Here is a 21704-nt window from a genome sequence, read left to right on the forward strand (position 1 = left end):
TCCCTACTGGTTAGCATCCTAACGACCAGGGGCAAAATCCGCTCATCAGATCCATGGGCTGGATTAGAGATAAGCTGCAGAAGTGACGACTTATCCTGGCTGAAATGCACTAGGAGGAGTTACCCAGATGCTTCCATGCTCCAAATAAGGATTCTTGCAGCCTGTGCACATTTCTGCAGGCCCCAGTGGATCTTCAAATGGGCATTTGGTCTAGCTAAAACAAAGGGACCTTGAGTCCCTGATTAATTGAAGTACAGGGGTATATTAGGTGGTATGGATAATATACTCCTTACACTTTATCTTCGCTACAAAATGGCATTGTGTTAGAACATTGCTGCGAGGAGACCAATTAGCTTATAGGATGCAGACCATGATTTTGTAGTTGGTGTACATAAGGAGGATGCATGTTCAGCATCATGTCAGCCCCATGATGATTAAACCTTGATCCGGGTAGGGTTTAACCATGGCTAGCTGACATGACGGAGATGACTTATCCTTGTCTCAAAGTCATGGTTAGCATCGTTCACGAATTTGACTATTCACAGTCATATTCTCACATGACATTCACTAGCGAAGTGATGCCCTTAGATAGAATAACTCAATGGTTTTCAACCTTTTTTCATTTGTGGACCCCTAAAATATTTCCAGTGGAGGTGCAGACCCCTTTGGAAATCTTAGACAGTCTGTGGACCCCCAGGGGTCTACGGCCCACAGGTTGAAAACCACAGGAATAACTGATGTACAGTAACAGCCTCAGATGTGATTACAATTGGAAAATAGATGGACAAATGCATAATATGTCTGCTAATGTCAAGGTCTTAAAGCAAAGGCTAGCCAAGCAGATTATTAATGAGGCTGAGGCTATTGCTACATTACAGAGCTTACATGGTTACAGAAATGGAATGCCTCTTGTGCATGGGTTCATGTAAAAATTGCACCCATATTCCTCATTTCACTTGGAAGACACTCATTTTTCAGCATGAAGAAACAAATCTAATGGATTTATCTTTACCACTGCAAACCCCAAGGAGCCAAATGGGGGCAGTGATCTATTAATGCTGCCAGACCCCTTGTGAGACTAAAATGTTCCTTCCACAACATGAGACTCCTATCACACGTTTGCTAAGCATAGCATGGACCACCAGTGAAGTGAGAGGAATTCAGCACCTGATTGTGACTCTCTCATGCAGCTGAGTAGTAAAAGCGTTTTTTTTTCACTTAAACGACAGGCAAGCAATGTGCCTCAAAATGTTGCAGTCCCCCCTTCTTTATTTAACCACTCAGCTCCGGCAAACATGGCTTGAGACAGAAGGGTCAGCAGACCAGAGGGAATATAACTTTTGTGTGTGCGCAACAGAATAATTTTAAAGTACTATTCATTGTGGAACAATCCTTTGGATTAATTATCTTGGTCTTCCAGTCCAAACACAAACATGCCTGAGCTAGCAGGTCACTGTGTGTGCATGTTTGGGCATGAAGGAAACTTCAGAAGTGGAGAATGTTTGCCTGCCTGAATAAGGCACTTTGAACCAGAAGACAGATTTACCTCCAGATCTATTAGAGGGGCTCTAACATGTAGAAATCCTGCTCACAGCCAGTTCTGCAGCACCCAGATCTATGTGGCAGGTGGGTTAGGATTCAGAATGAGATATGCTGCTTGTGCATGGTGATTTGCATGCACTAGGGGAGACGCAGCAGCAGATCTCCTTCACAGGACGGCTCCACCTTTAAAAAGGTGCAGAGTTGCATTGCTGACTGCCCTTTTGGTGTCTGATGTCCCCTCTGGGAAGAAAAACATGGAACCCCGAACCCAATCCTGGCAGTTAAGGGAAGGAGGAACTGATTTTCCAATAGATTTTTGAAAATATTTGTAATTTTCAGTTGTGCTCATTTGTTTGGGTAGGGTGAAATTCACTCCTGTGCAGAAGTTTAGCACAAAGCCTATGCACCACTTAAGTCTCAGGAGCTGGCCTCTGCACAGGGGTGAATTTCATCTTTTGTCATATGGCATCTTAAAGACTTCACAATGTAGCAAATCACCGTCAGGCCTTTCCAAGCAGCTTTATGTTAAGTCTTTCTGTGAAACAGTTTTCCACGTTAAACACAGTAAAGGTTGTGAAGCCAACCATTTAATCCAATACCTGGCGCATAACCACCAGATAACTAATGTATGAATTGAAGCCAAAAGCACTAACAGGTGAACTACTCATGCACACAGCGTTATTTATAGAGTGCAGCATTCTATTACAAAAGTCAAAAGTACAGACAAGTTCATGCCATTTTCTGGGAAGGCATTATGTACAATGACACAAAGAATGCCCTTGCTTAATTGGAAGTAAAAAAGGCACCAAAGTTTTCTGCTCTCTTTCTAGAAGCAGGATGTGTATTAAAGAGAAAGTGAGTAAAGATACCTGATAATTATCTTCTGTGGCAAAAGTAACAGGCTTAGTGGGGCATCTAGCATTTCATAAATTGCTTCAGTAACTTCCCAGCCATCAAAAAACATTGTCTTATTTTAAGATTAAAGTCAATAATAAAACTATAAAAAGGGTTAATCATCAGAAATTATGCAATACTACTTCGGAGTGATTACTATTTCTTTGGAAACCAAAGTTTCAACAAAACAGATTCATAAATATTTAGGTCAGAAGGGACTGTTATGATCATCTAGTCTGACCTCCTGCACAACGCAGGCCACAGAATTTCACCCACCACTCCTGCGAAAAACCTCTCACCTATGTCTGAGCTATTGAAGTCCTCAAATCGTGGTTTAAAGACTTCAAGGAGCAGAGAATCCTCCAGCAAGTGACCCGTGCCCCATGCTACAGAGGAAGGCGAAAAACCTCCAGGGCCTCTTCCAATCTGCCCTGGAGGAAAATTCCTTCCCGACCCCAAATATGGCTATCAGATAAACTCTGAGCATATGGGCAAGATTCACCAGCCAGATATTACAGAAAATTCTTTCCTGGGTAACTCAGATCCCACACCATCTAATATCCCATCGGGCCTATTTACCATGAATATTTAATTACCAAAACCATGTTATCCCATCATACCATCTCCTCCATAAACTTATCGAGTTTAATCTTAAAGCCAGATAGATCTTTTTCCCCCACTGCTTCCCTTGGAAGACTATTTCAAAAATTCACTCCTCTGATGGTTAGAAACCTTCATCTAATTTCAAGTCTAAACTTCTCAATGACCAGTTTATATCTATTTGTTCTTGTGTCCACATTGGTACTGAGCTTAAATAATTCCTCTCCCACTCTGGTATTTATCCCTCTGATATATTTATAGAGAGCAATCATATCTCCCCTCAACCTTCTTTTAGTTAGGCTAAACAAGCCAAGCTCCTTGAGTCTCCTTTCATAAGACAAGTTTTCCATTCCTCGGATCATCCTAGTAGCCCTTCTCTGTACCTGTTCCAGTTTGAATTCATCCTTCTTAAACATGGGAAACCAGAACTGCACACAGTATTCCAGGTGAGGTCTCACCAATGCTTTGTATAACGGTACTAAAACCTCCTTATCCCTACTGGAAATACCTCTCCTGATGCATCCCAAGACCGCATTAACTTTTTTCACGGCCATATCACAGTGGCGGCTCATAGTCATCCTATGATCAACCAATACTCCAAGGTCCTTCTCCTCCTCCGTTACTTCTAATTGATGCGTCACCAGCTTATAACTAAAATTCTTGTTATTAATCCCTAAATGCATGACCTTACACTTCTCACTATTAAATATCATCCTATTACTATTACTCCAGGTTACAAGGTCATCCAGATCCTCCTGTAGGATATCCCTGTCCTTCTCTAAATTGGCAATACCTCCCAGCTTTGTATCATCCGCAAACTTTATTAGCACACTCCCACTTTTTGTGCCGATGTCAGTAATAAAAAGATTAAATAAGATTGGTCCCGAAACCGACTCTTGAGGAAATCCACTAGTAACCTCCCTCGAGCCTGACAGTTCACCGTTCAGTAGGACCCATTGTAGTCTCCCCTTTAACCAATTCCTTATCCACCTTTCAATTTTCCTATTGATCCCCATCTTATCCAATTTAACTAATAATTCCCCATGTGGCACGGTATCAAATGCCTTACTGAAATCTAGGTAAATTAGATCCACTGCGTTTCCTTTGTCTAAAAAATCTGTTACTTTCTCAAAGAAGGAGATCAGGTTGGTTTGGCACGATCTACCTTTTGTAAAACCATGTTGTATTTTGTCCCATTTACCATTGACTTCAATGTCCTTAACTACCTTCTCCTTCAAAATTTTTTCCAAGACCTTGCATACTACAGCTGTCAAACAGGTCTATAGTTACCCGGATCACTTTTTTCCCCCTTTCTTAGAAATAGGAACTATGTTAGCAATTCTCCAATCATATGGTACAACCCCTGAGTTTACAGATTCATTAAAAATTCTTGCTAATGGGCTTGCAATTTCATGGGCCAATTAATGGGCTTGCAATTTCATGGGCCAATTCCTTTAATATTCTTGGATGAAGATTACCTGGGCCCCCCGATTTAGTCCCATTAAGCTGTTTGAGTTTCGCATGCCCAAGAAGAAGATAAGAAATCATTTTGGCTGGAGTTTTGTAATATACTGTGTGTGGCTGCACAGAAATCAGAATATACTAAAGAAAAACAATGAATTGTCCATGAAGGCTTTAACCTTTTTAATAGCAATTTAACTTTCTAAAAGGAACGTAAAGTGGATCTCTCTCTTTATCTAGTAGAATAAAGACTTACTTCAAAGCGATGAGCTGTCCCATCCGAAAGCTTCAGCAGCATTAAAATGGACGGTTGCAATGCACGGGCCAATGAACTGAAATTATTTACATGATTAGTATTAAAATAGTACACATTTGCAATGCTATAATATAGCATTATAAGTTAACCCTTTCCGGTGTCCGAGAGAGGTCCCATAGAGCTCACATGAATCATTTCCAAACATTTCAATCAAGCATTCACATTTGGCTGGGTAGGAAATTCAGAGGAACACAAATTAACAGAACCCTATCAAATTCACTTTCATAATGAGGTAGCAGACTAAAAAAGGAGCTTTTATATTTAAAAGGAAATGTATTCAAACTTGTAATCATGACAGATAATAAGCCAAAGTCAACCCTGGTGTAATTCCACTGATTTCTACAGAGATACAATAGGGATGAAAATCGCCCAAATACTGTTAGCAAAAAAGAACACAGACCATCTTCCTATGTATCTTATGTCAAGCACCACTAAACAACAGTGCCCTAAACCCTTCCATTCCTCTTCTGCTCTAAACTGCAGCCCCAGCTGGGGAATCAAGCTCTCCTGGAGACTGTGCTAAGTTTGTGGCTTGCTATTTTGTTCCAGAGTCTATTTGGTGACCAGAGGAGTGGGAAATGAGTCATCCCTGTGCTGCCTGCACCAGCGGATGTTGCCAAAGCCAGGTCAGGTACTGACAAGCATCAGAGCTGCAAGCCTGGGATCACTCTGCTTCCTCATCTCTTCAGCAGAGGCGATGGCCAGATGACAAACAAGAATTTCTGAGGGGGCGGGGAGTGGCAGGGTGACTGGAAAGGAAAATAAAAGGGAAGAATACAGAAAGTGGAAGACATACTGTTCCTGAGTTGTTTGGAAGGAATGGTGAAGCTATTATGGGGCCCTCGAGCCATTGAGGCTAAGGTTATTTATCTGCATGCTTTGCTCTATCTTAGAGAAAGAATTTGCAGTGTAGTGGCATCTGAGTGAAACTCTTTAGAACAGGGGGTCTCAATCTTTTTCTTTCTGAGGCCCCCGCAACATGCTATAAAAACTCCATGACCCACCTGTGCCACAACAACTGTCTCTCTGCATATAAAAGCCAGGGCTGGTGTTAGGGGGTGGCAAGCAGGGCAACTGCCTGGTGCTCCATGCAACAGGGCCCTCCATGAAGCTAAGTTGCTCAGGCTTTGGCTGCAGCCTCACAAGGCAGGGCTCAGAGCCCCAGGCTTCAGCCCCATGTGGTGGGGCTTTGGCTTTCTGCCCTAGGCCCCAGCGAATCTAATGCTGGCCCTGCTTGGGGACCCCCTGAAACTTGCTTGCAGCCCCCTGGTTGCGACCCACTGCTTTAGAACACACCTCAGGGCACTCCTTAGTTGTAACTACCCTATCTGCTTTGTATAATTCAGTTCAGTCAATGGCGAGTGCCCAACATCCTCCGCGCTCTGAGTTGGCTGCACAGCTAATAGTCAAAAGTTGCTTGGCTTCCAATAGTTTGCTGCATCTGTGGGTGCAGGGTAATGTCTCAAGCAGACAAATGCTGTGTCTTCTTTGGCTAAGTTTTGGCCAGTATTGCCCATTTTGGGTCGCCACAGTGCACCAGATCCATGGGCCTCTTGGTTGGTAAAGGACGGCAGTGAGACACCATGGCCACTGTTGGTGTTATGCCAGCGTCTCTTTGACTGAAGGTAAGGAGACAACTTCTCAGGGATGCACTGGTGGGTCCACTACTAAAGAAATTATCTTGAGCCCAACAATCTCAGCTACTGACTCACATTGCATCTGCCTCTTTTGGGAAAGATTACCTAGAAGATTTCCTCTTTTGGGAAAGATGGCCAAGCAGTTACACCAGAGTCAGCACTCCATATTACCTTCAACCTGGTCAATCTCGGTTCAGACCAGGTCTGAGGGACAGAAATTGCATGAGCAGTACTGGTCACTCTTTCTTCCTGGCTCTGCCCAAAGACAATGTATCTACGTGGCTAGTGTAAGATGTGACTTTGGCGTGGCTGATCATAAATGGCTGTTCACAAGGCTGTGAGATCCCTAGCAGGAGTAGACAGAACTATTCTGAAATGGATTCACTCCTATTCAGAAAAGTGGTCCCAAGGGGTAATTATGGATGATTGTTTATCCCCCCAAGAGCTCTCTCATGTAGGGTACTGCAAAGGTTCTGCTCTGTTGTCTCTCTTAGTCAATGTGTAAATTAGGCTGCAAGGAGGCTTAGTAAGGAGACAAGAGCTGCTGTGTCTGGAGTGAGCAGATGATATTCAGCGCCACTCTTCTCAATTACAGTTGATCCTACCAATGGATCTGAAAGGATAACCAGACATCTAAAGGAGACTGGGGTTCGAAGGCTGACCGAGGCTCAGTCCAGGTGAGACAGAGACAATGTTAGAAAGTTGGGGAAGCAGCCAAGTGAACTGGCTGGAGTTATCTCAGCTGCAACGTGTGTGGGGCCATGATCTGTAAATCAGGGGTGCAGTTTAGACTATTGTTGGAGACGCAGGTAGTAACTGTGTGCAAGAGCATTTTTTCCCATCTGCTTGGTAAGGGGAGTGTCCTCTTTGGTTTCAAATGTGTACTGACCCATGCCTTTGTCACTTTGCGATAAAGACTGTTGTACTGCACTCTACTCAGGGCTACACCCTGACACCACTTAGAAACTGCAGCTAGTTCCAAATGTGGTGGCCTGCTTACAGTATATATATAGTATATGCTGGAGCTCACAGCGCTGCTGCTCCAAGAGCTGCACAGGTTGCCTGTGGGCTTCCAGATGAAAGTCAAGGTGGCAGTCTTGGGTTTTAAGGCCCAGGTTACCCAAGGGACTGCCTCTCCCCTTGGACCATACAAACACAGGTGCAGTCAGGGGAGGCACTAGAAATGGAACTCCTCTGATACAAAAGAAAAGGGAAGTTTCCTTTTACTTCCATGCTTGGCCTGCCAGAGTCCAGCTTTATCCACCTTCTCCACAGGCTACAAAGCTCATCTTCCTTTGTGGTGTTTGGGGAGGGGACGGGATGTGGTTAGCTGTTATATGGTGTTACTACATAGTGGGACTGGATTGGGTTACAATTATGGCCACTGGAAGGGCACTAATTAAATTTATTATTGTGCATTTTAAAATATTGGAATATTGAATATGTCACAGAGCTTCATACAGATACAGGGAGGGGAGCTTCTAGCACGCATATTTTAGAAATCTAAACAAACAACAGAAGGCATAAAAATGCATGAACTGTCTTAACAAATGATGCAAGCATTTCCAACAGACTGATTTTATGTAACAGTAGCCCTGTATATAATCTGATTTGTGTGTTACTCAAGGTTATCTCCATACCGTACTGTTTAACACTGCATGCAAATCTCACAATGAGATATATTTTAGCATTGAGAAGTGGCACTGCAATTAGAGTTTAGAGTTGGAAAACCCTTTCACTGGTCCCGCAGGCTTTTATTCCTTACCTTGTGGATATAGCCACATCCACTCTCCACTTAATGTCATTAACACTTGGCAGCTTATTTCCTTGTTTCATAGTTGTGGCTTCAACAACAGGACGCCTGGAAGATAAACCAGGGAAGGGAAATTATGAAGCATATGTGCAAGGCAAAAATCTAAAGGGAAAAAAATCTCTCTCAGTACGAACAAATTTCCCCTCTGCGGCTAGCATCATTCAGAGCAGTCTGAACAAATCAAGGTTTTGTAAAGGTGCTGCATCTTGTGCTCAACTACACACACACTTCTTGCCTTTTGCTGCACTTTTCAACAGATAATTTATCGAACTACTGTGGGTAATTTCAGTAAACGGGGGTCACAGTAATGATCTGTCAAAGGGTTATGGTAGAGACCTGAGTGCTGAAATTGAAATCAAAGTAATATATGTCAGTGATGCACTATTAACAACTAGGGTCCCTCTGCCAATAATATATCTTTATCTCCATGTGAGGCCAGCACTAGCAAATAAGAAAGGAAAAAGAGGGTTTAAACACAGAAATTAAGATGTGCCAACACTCTTCTCCCCAACTGCCCTCCCCATAGCAAACACATACAGCACTGCTGCAGCAGAGCACACCTGATGTTCACATCAGGGAGCAGTCTGAAGCATGCAGTAAAATGTCATCTCTGGGTCCTTGTTAGAGTAGGTAAAGTGGATTGGATCAGAGTTCCTTATGTAATGCTCAGTCACAGCAAGCCCCGGCATGACTTTTATGATTTTGTCTAGTCTAATAAATGAAAGTTTTGGCTTCTTACACATCATATTTTGTAGCAAGAGTCACACATGCTGTGTATTTCTATGAGAAAATGCAGTTGATGCTGATTAAACTTCAGATGCCTGGCAGTCTTTAAAATTTTAATAGCATCTTAAACTCAGGGTAAGTAAACAAGCCAAATCTGATACAAAGACACAACAAGCATCCATTTTTAGGTGTACTCATAAAACTGTCTCCAGAGGTCTGCTGGGGAGACAGTCTGAACTTTGTGTTACTCACCCTTTTTTTTTTTTTGGACTAAGCTTCTTGTGCCAGGGTAAGTTATTTATGGTACATTTCAAAGCTACTCCAACCAAGGGCTGGATGATGCTTCACATAATCTAATTACATACTTTATTTCAGAAGAGAGTCCTCTTTTCACAAACAAGGATACATTCGCTTGATAGTCTAATGGCTATCTCTACTCAGATCCAGGCGTACGGTTTGCTTGGTGTCTGCTTATAATTTGTCCAGAGAAATTAGCAGTTAGACAAAGGTGTGTAACATTGACAGCCTAAGGTAGTATGATGTTCTTGTGTAGAGCAAAGGCAAAAAACAAACAAAAAAACCACAGGTTATTTTCAGAACTGAGAGGCATCCCTGGTAGTGTGGACAAAAACATGAGCAGAGGAAATAGATCATCTGGCTCTTGCCCATAGTCAGCCCATGGATAAGAAATAGGTCAACCCAGCTGGGTGCGACTATGAGGAGTCAGAGCCTAGAAATGGGCATTAGCAGAATCCTGACAGGATTAAACATTGTAAGCATGCCTTCCCCTCAATGGCAAGCTGCTACAGGGTATCGTTTGCAGGAAGATCTCCTCAAAAATATCCACGCTGCAATTTCTTGCCTTTGTACATGCTAATGTCAGTCAGTGGAAGACACTTCAATTAGGCAGTAGGCTCTTGGGGGGAGAGGTGGAATGAGAAGTATTTTTCCATTTTCTAGGTTGGGATGGTTGGTGTTAAAGGTCCACAGTGCAAACAAGTGTGACGAGACTTAGCCTCAGACTCTCACTTAGAAGTCACAAAAACTCTGTGGACAAAATTTAGACCTTTAGTTTGGTGCTGGACTGATAGCTATAAACTTCTCTTTACAGGGTAGTTTCTTTTTCAGTCAACACCTTCTTAACCCTCTCCACCCAGTATACAAATGCAGCTGGAAACGGAAAATCAATGCATGAGAACACAGCAAAGATGGTAGAAACACAGCAGCCAAAGCGAAAAGAAATGGGACGTTGGTGATAGGAAAAGAAGAGTTTATTTACACTACAAAACATAAGACACTTTTGACTTCACAGAGTCTTCACAGCGCCTGCTGAGACTCTTGTCTTCAAAAGCACTTTAATTAAATTTTTTTTTTTTTTTTGGTAAAGCGCATCCACCAGTGACCCCACGTACGATCAGCATGCGATGCTTCGCACAGAACTGTCTGGGAACAGTGTGAGTGAAGGAACACTGGGATGCACCACATTACACTTGGGACATAATGATATTCATGGGGACCTAAATTAATGTGTCACAATACCCTAAGCAAAATGCATTGCCACAGGAGAGCATCTGGAACGAACTACCAATGTCAAAATTAATGACAAATTAATTCCGGACATAGCAGCATTTGCCTAAAAGGAATGTATGAAAATACTATTGTGTAACAAGAGCACACAAATCAGTGAGACACACAGAACCATGGGACCCACTCTAAGCAACGATCTGACAATACAGTAATCTGGATTAAAATTAAATTGTACTAAGTTTATTGTAGGTATTAAAAGTTGGAGAATCTATAGTAATCCCTTTCAAAAAGCAGCTTTAATTTCTCGCAGTTTATCTGATGGTGTCTATCAGACATGCTGCTCTTCTCCCTTTATCTACACAGCTTGATGTGTCTGAAACTGTGGAGATATAAAGAGAAATACAATTTTTAATTTTGTAGAGCTTTGGAACTGTCTTTTAAGATGCAAAATTATGTGGATAGGCCAGAATGCCTGGGAAACTATAAAAATAAGAGGTCAAATGTTTCTCTGAAATGGATTCCTCTGGGATATGTAGTTCATATGTGTTCTGAATCAAAACATCTAATACTTCTCACGCCAGTGGTCATGTACTTAGAATGACCATACATACATTTATAATTCATTAAGAAAATGTAGGATTAGGTGTTAGTTCATGCAGCAGATTCGCATGGAAATGATACATGGTCCTACAGGTCCCTCTGTTCTGGTTCTCAAACATGAAGCCAGATTACATTGGATAATCACAGCTGGAGTTAACTCTTCTGAAATTAAAAAAGCTAAATTCTCTAACACAATAGCGGCCTGGATGAAAATAGATAATTCATGCACATTCCACCCTCCCTTCAAACGTCTCTCTCCATCGCCAACATTTCACTTGGCGCCTATGAACTCTGCATTCTTACATCTACCATGGTGTAATTCAGAAAGACGATTACAGAAAGGAAGAAAGGAGTAAAATGTATACCTGCTCCCACGTAGTCTGTACTTTGAGCAAAGAGCCTAAACAAGGAAAATTAATAATAGTTTGAACTTCTGTAGCCTCATTCATCCATTTGCTTGGGGTAAAACAAAACTACCAAGAACAAGGAGAAAATTATATCAAACAACAATGCTGGGCTTGATTCTGACAGGGCTGAGTGCCCTCAACTCTCAGTGAGGAGCACTCAGCACATGCAAGATCAAGACGTTTATAAATATGGGGAGAGATTAAATAAGGGTGGAGGATCCGTCTGGGAGAAAGGACCCCCTAGAGGGGAAGAAAAATAGGCTGCTCTAATCCTCCTTGATTTGGTGTAGCTCACTAATCCACTAAGCGATCAGGTAAACGAATTCTGACTAGTGCAGCACCATCTATTAACCCTTCTAGAGTGTCATCAAATCACCTGGATTGAATTCTCAAGTCAATACGGCTGGATGACTGAACTCGATCTAGGAAAGTCTCTAACAATTACAGCACAGCATACGGCACGACACACGTTGTTAGACTGTTAATGAAGCATGCTAATGAATATACTCTGTACAATGCAAGTTATAGAAAGCTTAATGACGATGAATAATCATAGAAGTATAGGACTGGAAGGGACCTCAATAGGTCATCTAATCCAGACCCCAGCACTCAAGGCAGGACTAAGTAATAACTAGACCATTCCTGATAGATGTTTGTCTAACCCAGTGGTTGTCAACCCGCAGCCCAATTAGTACACAGCTGTATGCTAAAAAATATCCAGGTTCCAGCTGCCTGTCCCTGCATGTGGGGGTCCAGGTCCCGACTGCCTGGCCCTGCGCGTGGCAGGGTCTGGGTCCTGACTCCCTGCCTGCCCGGCCCCCACTGGTCTAACCTGTTCTTAAACATCTCCAGTGAAGAGATTGGGTACCTGTCTTCTGAGACAATTTATTCCAGTGCTTAACCACCCTAACAGGAAGCCTTTACTAATGTCCAACCTAAACCTCCCTTGCTGCAATTTAAGCCCATTGCTTCTTGTCCTAGCCTCAGAGGTTAAGGAGAACATCTTTTCACCCTCCTCCTGGTGACAACCTTTTATGTACTTGAAGAGTGTTGTTATGTCCCCATCTCAGTCTTCTCTTCTCCAGACCAACCAAACCCAATTTTTTCAATCTTTCCTCCTAGGTCATGTTTTGTAGACCTTTAATCATTTTTGTTGTTCTCCTCTGGACTTTCTCCAATTTGTCCATATCTTTCCTGAAATGTGGCGCCCAGAACGGGACACAGTACTCTGGCTGAGGCCTTATCAGCACAGAGTAGAATGGAAAATTGTTTCTTGTGTCTTGCTTACAACACTCCTGCTAATACATCCCAGAATGTTGTTTGCTTTTTTTGCAATAGTATTACACTGTTGACTCATATGTAGCTTGTGAATGACAATAACCCCCACGTTCCTTTCCGCAGTACTTCTTCCTGGACAGTCATTTCCCATTCTGTATGTGTGGAATTTGATTGTTCCTTCCTAAGTGAATACTTTGCATTTGTCCTTATTGAATTTCATCCCATTTACTACAGACCGTTTCTTCAGATCGTTTTGAATTTCAATCCTATCCTCCAAAGCACTTGCAACTCCTCTCAGCTTGGTATCATCTGCAAACTTTGTAAGTATACCCTCTATGCCATTATTTAAATCACTGAAGAAGATATTGAACAGAACTGGATCCAAGGACACATCCCAGAGGGATTCCACTCGATAAGCCCTTCCAGCTTGACTGTGAACTACTGATAACTACTCTCTGGGAATGGTTGCTTGATTATTTGCTCCATTATCTTACCAGGTACTGAAGTTAAACTGACTAGTCTATAATTCCCTGGAGTTGTCCTTTTCCCCTTTTTATAGACGGGCACTATATTTGCCCTTTTCCAGTCCTCTGGAATCTCTCCCATCTTCCATGAGTTTTCAAAGATAATGGCTAATGGCTCAGATATCTCCTCATTCAGCTCCTTGAGTATTAGAATGTATTTCATCAGTCCATGCCAACTTGAAGACATCTAACTTGTGTAAGTAATTTTTAACTTGTTCTTTCCCTACTTTAGCCTCAGATCTTGCCTCATTTTCACGGGAATTCTCTATGTTAGATGTCCGATCGCTACTAATCTTTTGGTGGAAACAAACAAAAAGGGCATTTAGAACTTCTGTGATTTCCACATTTCCTCTTACTGTCTTTCCTCCTCATTAAGTAACAGGCCTACCCTGTCCTTGGTCTTCTTTTTGATTCTAATGTATTTGTAGAATGTTTTCTTGTTACCCTTTGTATCTCTAGCTAGTTTAATCTCATTTTGTGCCTTGGCCTTACTAATTTTGTCCCTACACGCTTGACTGAATTTTGTCCGTAGATACATAATATCTAACTCTTACATAGCATTTCCATCTGTTGGGGAAAGTATCATTATCCCCATCTTACATATAGGGAAACTGAGGGACAAACCCAAAATCATTCGGAGTCTCCCAAAGGAACTGCTGGTTTCCACTGCACTTGACTACTACTACTGGAATTCTGTGACACTGCACAATGCAGAATTTGTGCAGAATTAATGTTCCCTGCAAAATTTTATATTTTTATGCAAAATTTGTGATTTCCACTGAAATGCTTCCTTTTTCCAGTTTTGCGTGTTTCAAATGTATTAGTTATGTATACACATAACGTCTCTGTGTGCACATGAGCCTGAACACATCCCCCTCTGCTCCCATCTATCACTGAATGCCCCAGCACTCCTGCCCGCACCTGGCATGGGGGCATGCATACCACATCTGGAGACAAAGGGGTGTCAGCTGGCAAACCATGTGCATGACCCAAGCCACACAAACACCCCCTCTCCCTCCACACACTCACCCTTACATACACACACACACACTCACTCTTTGCTGGGTCTCTCTTCCCCATGCTAACAGCCTAACCCCCCTCCCACTACAGTGGTGTGACTCAAAAACCTTATAATACACATAGAAACTTGAACTTGGACAAGACATGACAGACAGACACAAAACAGTCCTTTAGGATGCTAGCGCCCTCTTAGGCCAGGTCATTACAATACTTTTGTATAACCTATTTTTGTATAATGACTTTGTTTAAATGCAATATTTAATTTCACTGAAACAGAACATAACTGTCACCAAAATATATCAAGTTCTGTATTAATACGCCTAGTAGAGAATCTATTTGCCAAAAAAACATTTCCTGAATTTTTATTGTTGTCTGTATTGTTACAGACATACTTGCTGATGGGTATTTTGAAATAAATTACCAAAACAACTGAAACTGGTGTGATTATATTGTATTTTGACAAAATATGCAGAATTTTTAAATATTGTGTGCAGAATTTTTAATTTTAGGGTGCAGAAATCCCCAGGAATACCTGACACAGTCTGGGACTTCATCACTTGCCCTCAGTTGCAGATATACTAGTTGAGATTTTCAAGGCAGTTCAAGAGATTCAGCTACATGTCCTCTGTCCAAGCAGTGCAAGAACTGTGGCTAAATTCCCTGCACTGTTTTAAAAACCTCAACCATTATTTTAATTGTCCATACACATGAATGTATTAATCATGGAGGAACAGTGCATAAAAGTAAATATGACCCCTGATTTACGGCGCTTGCAATGCAAATCATATTGAGCAAAAGACAAACTACACAGACTGAAGACTGAATCTTCATGGGGAAGGTCAGGGATTTGGGGAAAAAACAATTTATATGTTGGGATTATTATTAGTGGTGGGTCATCAATGAAAGTCCCTGTAACAGCAGTGTGCCTTGAGAAAGGGTTTAAATGTGGCAAGAGAAGCTGCTTGCTGCACAGAGGTATACTCTTCAACAGACAGTCACTTTACATGGAATCTAACTTGTAGGGTGAAATCCAGGACCCTGCTCATTGGGATCAGGTTATCACTCACGATCCTTTAGACCAGTGGTTTTCAACCTGTGGTCCATGGACCCTTGTGGGTCTGCAGACTATGTCTAAGGGGCCAGCAAAAGGTTGTCGTTACCATAGAACAGTGGTTTTCAATCACATCTAAGATTTCCAAAGGGGTCAGCACCTCCACTTGAAATTTTGTAGGGGTCCACAAATGAAAAAAGGTTGAAAACCACTGCTTTAGACTTCTGATGAGAGCATGTAAATTGATTTATAAAATTACTAACCTGTTACCAAAGACCACACTGGCAAAGTCCGTGATGAACTCTTCTGGTATCCTTAAAGAAAAGGTCAACAATATAAGACAAATATATAAGTGTTTTGTAACCACAGATACACACCCTTCTCTCTCCAAGTTATGTAAACCACTATATAACTCAAAACAAATAGTTTTATCAACATTTTACATTTTTTCCTCAGTTAGAACTGTCATCAGATTTTAAGCAATCACTGAAGTTCAGTCAAATTGCGAGGAACACAGCCTAGCAGGATTCCACTACCTTTTAGAGCAGGGGTCTTAGGAACTTCATTTCACCTTTCCCTCCTTCCTTGGATAGCCTTTATTCTCTAAAGCAAATGGTTAGATACATCAAGTGTGAATTTCAAAGGTGCTCAGCACTGGCCTAACTGCTCTCAGTGAAGTCAATTGGAGTTTTACCAGTACTTTAATGGGAGCAGAATTAGGCCAATGCTGGGTACTTTGGAAAATTCCAACCAACACTTTTTGATTTTACTTCCATCTTAAAGTTCAAGGGAAAGAGAATGAAAAGATTTGCAAAGAATGGCACCTCAGAGTGATGTGGAAATCTCTGGAATAGCTCAGAGCACTTATTAAAAAAAACATGTTACATGGAATGTGCAATATTATTAATCATTCACATAATGCCTTAGTGCACACAGCAATCAAAGATCAGAAAAGAAAAGAAAGGTCCCTGGCCTGAATGGCTTATTGGTTATAGGTGGGATAGGAACAAACAGGAACAAGGTAAGAATTTATCGGAGTGGTGTGTGGCCATTAGATCTTGAATGCTTAATGGTAAAGGTGGATTTTAAATAGCTTCTTGAAGGGGAAGTATGATTTACATTAGTGGGGAGGGTATTCCCGGCATATGGAAACACATGGAAGAAGGCACAGAGAGGGAAGTGGGCAAGAGGCACAGAGGAGTGCTTTTCCGTGTGTCCGTGTGTGTCCTTCTCCATGAAAGGCAATGGTCCTACAATTCAAACACTGTCTGGGCAAGTGTTTTACCTGAAACACCCCAACAAGGAACAAGTTTCCATATTGCAAACAACTCTTCCTGGCTCCTCCTCTGTAAGGGCTGAACGAAGGGGACCTAATGCTACATATCAGTGCACTGTGTTTATTGTCCCAGTGTGGATTACTCAAACGCATAAGAAGTACTAACGCCACCTTTGCAACTGCATTATTTCTGCAATTCAACTTATGTTTTCGGGAAACCAACCATATGCAGACATTGTCCCTGGCTCAAGCAGCTTACATTTTAGTCCAGTCACAGGAGGAAGAGATCAGAAAAAGAGTACTGAGCTAGAGACGGTGTAAGTATCCAGCAGTGATCATTTTGCAAAGGACTAGTTGAAAAGAATGTTTCAAGGAGGGATCTGTGGGACCAGGAGCAGGCTGCGAGGATACCCTTCTCCAATGTTACTGGACCATGTGCTGGCCTGAGCTACAAAACTACTAACTGTGCACAGAAAAATATTCCTGGCAGTGGTCACAGACTCACTTCCACTGGCTCAGCAGCTTCTGTATTGCTAAATGAAAGGTGAATTTGAGAGGTTGCTATTCTCTCTGATGAAAGTGTATGCCTGGAGATAACGTGCGTGTTGTGATACTGGATGACAATTAGAGAGACAACCCACAGTGATGTAATCAATCCTAAGTGGGCTTGCCCTCCCTACCTCCTTTCCACTAGATCTATTGAGGCTAAGACCCGGGGTAAGGAACTAAAGACCATAAAAGCAGCTGTCAAGCTGCTGAGAGTTACAGGACCTTTGCCTGTCCGATTCCAGCCAAAACAGTTTTCAGTCTCACTGAAGGGAATGGTAAAGACTATGGGGAAGACGAAAGCAAGAATATGACTCAAGTCCATAACTTCTGGTGGAGAAATGACAGACAACCTGCTGTTGCTCTGTTCTGGCCAAATTCCGGCAGCTAATCAATATAGGAGCTGTTGCTCAGCCACATGTATTCTTCATGCATGTGGTCCTGGTGCCGATGAGAAATCTTGGCCCAACGACCCACACTAGTTGATGCACATGGAGATATTTCTTTGGTTAATGAATACATCCCTGGGGCAGCGAGAGTGCGCTTTGTCTCCAGCTCAGATACGCTGTGCAACAATATCAATGTCATTTCCCATGAGAATCACTGAAGCTGTGAAAAGAGCCAACACACCTATATTTCAAAATCTCTCTGTATGTCCTTGTGACCAAAAAGACACTATTTACTCATTTAAAAATCTAGCCTCAAGGTGAGCAGAGACAGTGATTTAAAAAAATGATTTTCATTCAGAGATGAAAATGTCAGAAGACACCTCCCCTTAACTTAACTAGCTTATTAAACTCTCCCGAGGGTGCCAGAGAAGACTGCCAGTGTCAACTTCTAGGGCTGAGAGCAGCATGAATGTCCAGGCAAGTGAACTTTTGTGGCTACGCCAACCACATTAACAGCAGCAATGAGGCATGTATATTGTCACTCTCATATACTTTCTTCTGTTAGTAATCCAGGCCAATCCCGTAACAAGAGTCACCTAGGCTGAGTAATGAAGACCTTCCTCTGGGGAAAAAGGTTGGTAACAACATGATTAATCTATTAGTGGGAGGGAAGAAAACCCCATACAAGTGTGAGGCAATGGCACTGTGGTCAAGTGGCAAGAGCGAATGTCAGGACTCCTGGATTCTATTTCCAACTCTAATACTGACTTGTGCTTTGGAAAGTTTCATTTCTCAACCTCAATTTCCGCTGTACAACAGGGATAATATTTACCTACTCACAGGTGGCATGGAGGTTTTATTATTTCTTGAGCACATTAATGCACTTCTTAATGTATAACACAGGGAAGACAAGGCTCCTGCTTCATTCTAGGGCAGACAAGCAACCACGTTCAGACCCAGTACACCAGATGTGCAAGGACTGGAAAGTCAAATATCCAAGTGGTGCAGATTTATTTTAAAAAAATGGGTTAGTGTTGAAAGGGCTTCTTAGAAAAATGCAAAGGAGGCAGAACAATACATTGACCTAGATGAAGAGGGAGACTGTCCCAAGCAGTAGGGGTAGCATGGAAGGTGACAGAAAGATGAAATGGGGACAGAGTATAAAGAGGGATGGGGTTAGGCAGGAGGCTTGGATGGAAGGAGGCGATAACTGCAAACGACTGGATGTGATTGCCAGCAACCTTGAGGAAAAGTAGCCTTGGTGGAATGAAAGATGAAGAAACCAGAATGCCGAGGAGCTAGGAGAGAGAATGTTTGTAAAATAATTTGAGATCCTGTCACAAAAGACACTACACAGAAGCACAAAATATTAAAACAAATAATGCAGGGTACAGGTTGCATTTTCTCTTATTTCTCCCCATTTCAGTGTTCAGCAACAAACCATGAAGATCACTACTATGCAGTGAGGACTAGCTTATAGTGCCTGAACTTCTATACCAAGATATTATCTCTGGATAGACTGAAATGGATTTTACTAAGTCTTTGTAACAAACATTGTGATCGCTTGTGCTAATTAGCCAGCAAAGCACAGCTGAACAATGCAGTAGGATTTCACGAGCGTTATATCATTGTCCTTTTAAAGCAAAAAGTAGGCCAGTTCCTCAACTTCTGAAATGTTGTCATTGTCTTAGCAAACATACTAACAACAACAAAATATTGCACGGCAGGTGTGTGTGTGCATGTCACATTTGTATAACCTACATTAAGGACTAAATTGTGCCATCTCCCCAATGTGTGAAATTTACTGCATGAGTTCAATGCCAAATCATATCTTATACAATGCCTGAATATTTCTCCTGGCTTCACATGACCTCATTATCAAAGTAGTACATGCAAATTACATCTGAATGGGACCAGGTTATGTTACACTCACCTCACACAGCTCAGTTGATATAATGGTAATAAGAAAGTGATAATCAAGCTCTTTTGGGGGAGGTGGGCAACGGATGGAAGGGGTGAGGCAAGGATAAAGTGGCAGGCTCAGCTCTTTCTTATCTTGCATTTGAAGGATGAAGTCAATCCCTTATAGAGTTCTCTCAGCAGGTCCATGGGTGTGATGCTATATTGATCACTCTGACATTTTACAACAAACCTAACTTCGAAGAGCTATAATTTTTTTTTAAAAAGGTAGTGTTTGGTGAAAGCTTCTGGTCTAACAGCCCTGGAGCCTCAAATCCTCTATCTACAGAGCAGGTACAGCCCAGGCAGTAAGAACACAAGTTCCTTTGTACCACACTCTTTGTGTGTCTCAGCCATGATCTGGAGAAACGCTGGTTAGGGTTGTGGCTGGTTTTACCTTCATGTTCAATCCTTGGAGTCTCAAGCATGACTGCCAATCATGGTGGTGCTTTTGTGATGCGGTTACTTGTTCACAGGGAACTGGACTGAGAACACCAACTCATTTCACAAAGGCTGTCACTAGACAGTATCAACTTTTGGATTATACTGACATGGGCTGGTTTTCAACTGGCGACCTAGAGGAAACTGGCTTGAGGAATTGGTAATGAGACAGAGCCTCTCTCTCCCACGAAGAGCAATAACATTTAAAAAGTTGATTACAGCAGCCTGTTCCCCTTCAGGGAAGCAGCTGTACAAAAACAGTTACAGTGAGCAATTCAGGTGAAATAAATGGGCATACCTAAGCTCCTGGAGATCTTCCTTAAAAACCTACAAAAACAAGGAATGTGCAATTTACATACTGTAGACTTGAAAACTAGTTCCTTATGAAAAAGATATACATTTACAAGAACTAAAATAGTGGTTACTTGCTTGTTCGCGCTCCCCTCCCCCAAATTTTATTTTGTGCTAATAGTCCTGAGATGGCAAAACGGATGCTGGATAGGATTTCCAGACGTGCCTAAGTGACTTAGGAGCAGAAGTCAACATTCAATAGGATTGAGGCAGAGAGATTAAGTGACTTGTCCAAATTCACAAAGCACGTGTATAGCAGAACCAGGAACAGAACTCAGGTCTTCAGACACTCAGTGCCGTATCCTAACCAGACAATTATCCTTCCTCTAAGATACACATATAAGACAAGGAAAAACAGGCGTGCAGCACAATTTCACAGGGTTTTTCCGAAGCAAATATATATGGGTAGTGTGGGAAAAAAGTTGATGCCAAAAGAAATGACAAATTATCTAAAAAAGAGAGACTGCTACAAAATGAAGACAAATAAAACAGACAAGCAACACCAGAATACAAGCTGCTGAAGTAGAAAATAGATGCAAGTAAATCTTTTCCATAAACTAAAGTTTTCCATAAACGTCTGCAGAAGTATCCTGTAAATCTGTACTTCAGGTCTTTTTAAAAAACAGAACAAGATAAACGATTAGTAACAACAAATGCATTCCCAGCAGATATCCTTCTACCAGTTTCACATGACCTTTTTGAGTTGAGCTACACACCCCCATATGGAGAAGTTTATGCAGTAATTTGCAAGTGACACAATCTTAATTTATCAAGGCACTATGCACTCCTAGTACTTACTTCTTGTTTGAAAGTCGATATGGGAAGCCGCAGGGCCTCTCTGAGAAGAGTATACATGCCAGAGATGAGGGAAGTGAGCTGCTCTTCTGACAGATCAATGCTTTCTGCAATCGCCCTCACAGATTCTTTGCAATCTTTTCCTTCCAATGCACTAACAACGACTGCAACAGAGAAACCAACAGGATGCTCCTTTAAAACGGGGAAAGTGTGATGTGTGTGGGGACATTCAAGAAAAATTATGGAAATATTTGTGTGTATGAGGAGGCTGGTGTTTTCCCCGGTATGAATATACCACTCCATGTCTTTGTAAACACAACTGATTGTTCACCAGGTCTGTTGTGCAACAACATTTTGCACACAAAGCTCGAGTTGATGGAATAAGAGTTACAGTTTAAAGTGGAACTGTCAGCAGCAGTGGATGAGTTTGATTTGCTCAGGGAACTGGAACTGGGATACAAATGCTTTCATCATTATGTACTCCTGGGGGAAATCTGCACCACTGCGCATGCACAGGATTTATGTTCCCTGCAGAAAAATGACTTTCTGAC

The 21704-nt window shown here is 41.9% G+C and overlaps 1 protein-coding gene across 1 annotated transcript in view; it reads right to left on the reverse strand.

Annotated features, from left to right (window-relative positions):
- The window catches only part of COMMD5 (COMM domain containing 5), a 29700-nt gene that overhangs the window by 2376 nt on the left and 5620 nt on the right, over positions 1–21704 (reverse strand). Inside the window, exons 2-6 of the mRNA XM_077826007.1 lie at positions 21157–21317; positions 20306–20334; positions 15660–15710; positions 8216–8311; positions 4754–4829 (exon numbers count right to left, since the gene is read on the reverse strand). Of these exons, the coding sequence (XP_077682133.1) occupies positions 4754–4829; positions 8216–8311; positions 15660–15710; positions 20306–20334; positions 21157–21317 (413 nt within the window). The remainder of the gene's footprint in view (positions 1–4753; positions 4830–8215; positions 8312–15659; positions 15711–20305; positions 20335–21156; positions 21318–21704) is intronic.

This window comes from Eretmochelys imbricata, chromosome 9 (genome assembly GCF_965152235.1).
Source record: "Eretmochelys imbricata isolate rEreImb1 chromosome 9, rEreImb1.hap1, whole genome shotgun sequence".
In the NCBI taxonomy this organism is placed as follows: domain Eukaryota; kingdom Metazoa; phylum Chordata; order Testudines; family Cheloniidae; genus Eretmochelys; species Eretmochelys imbricata.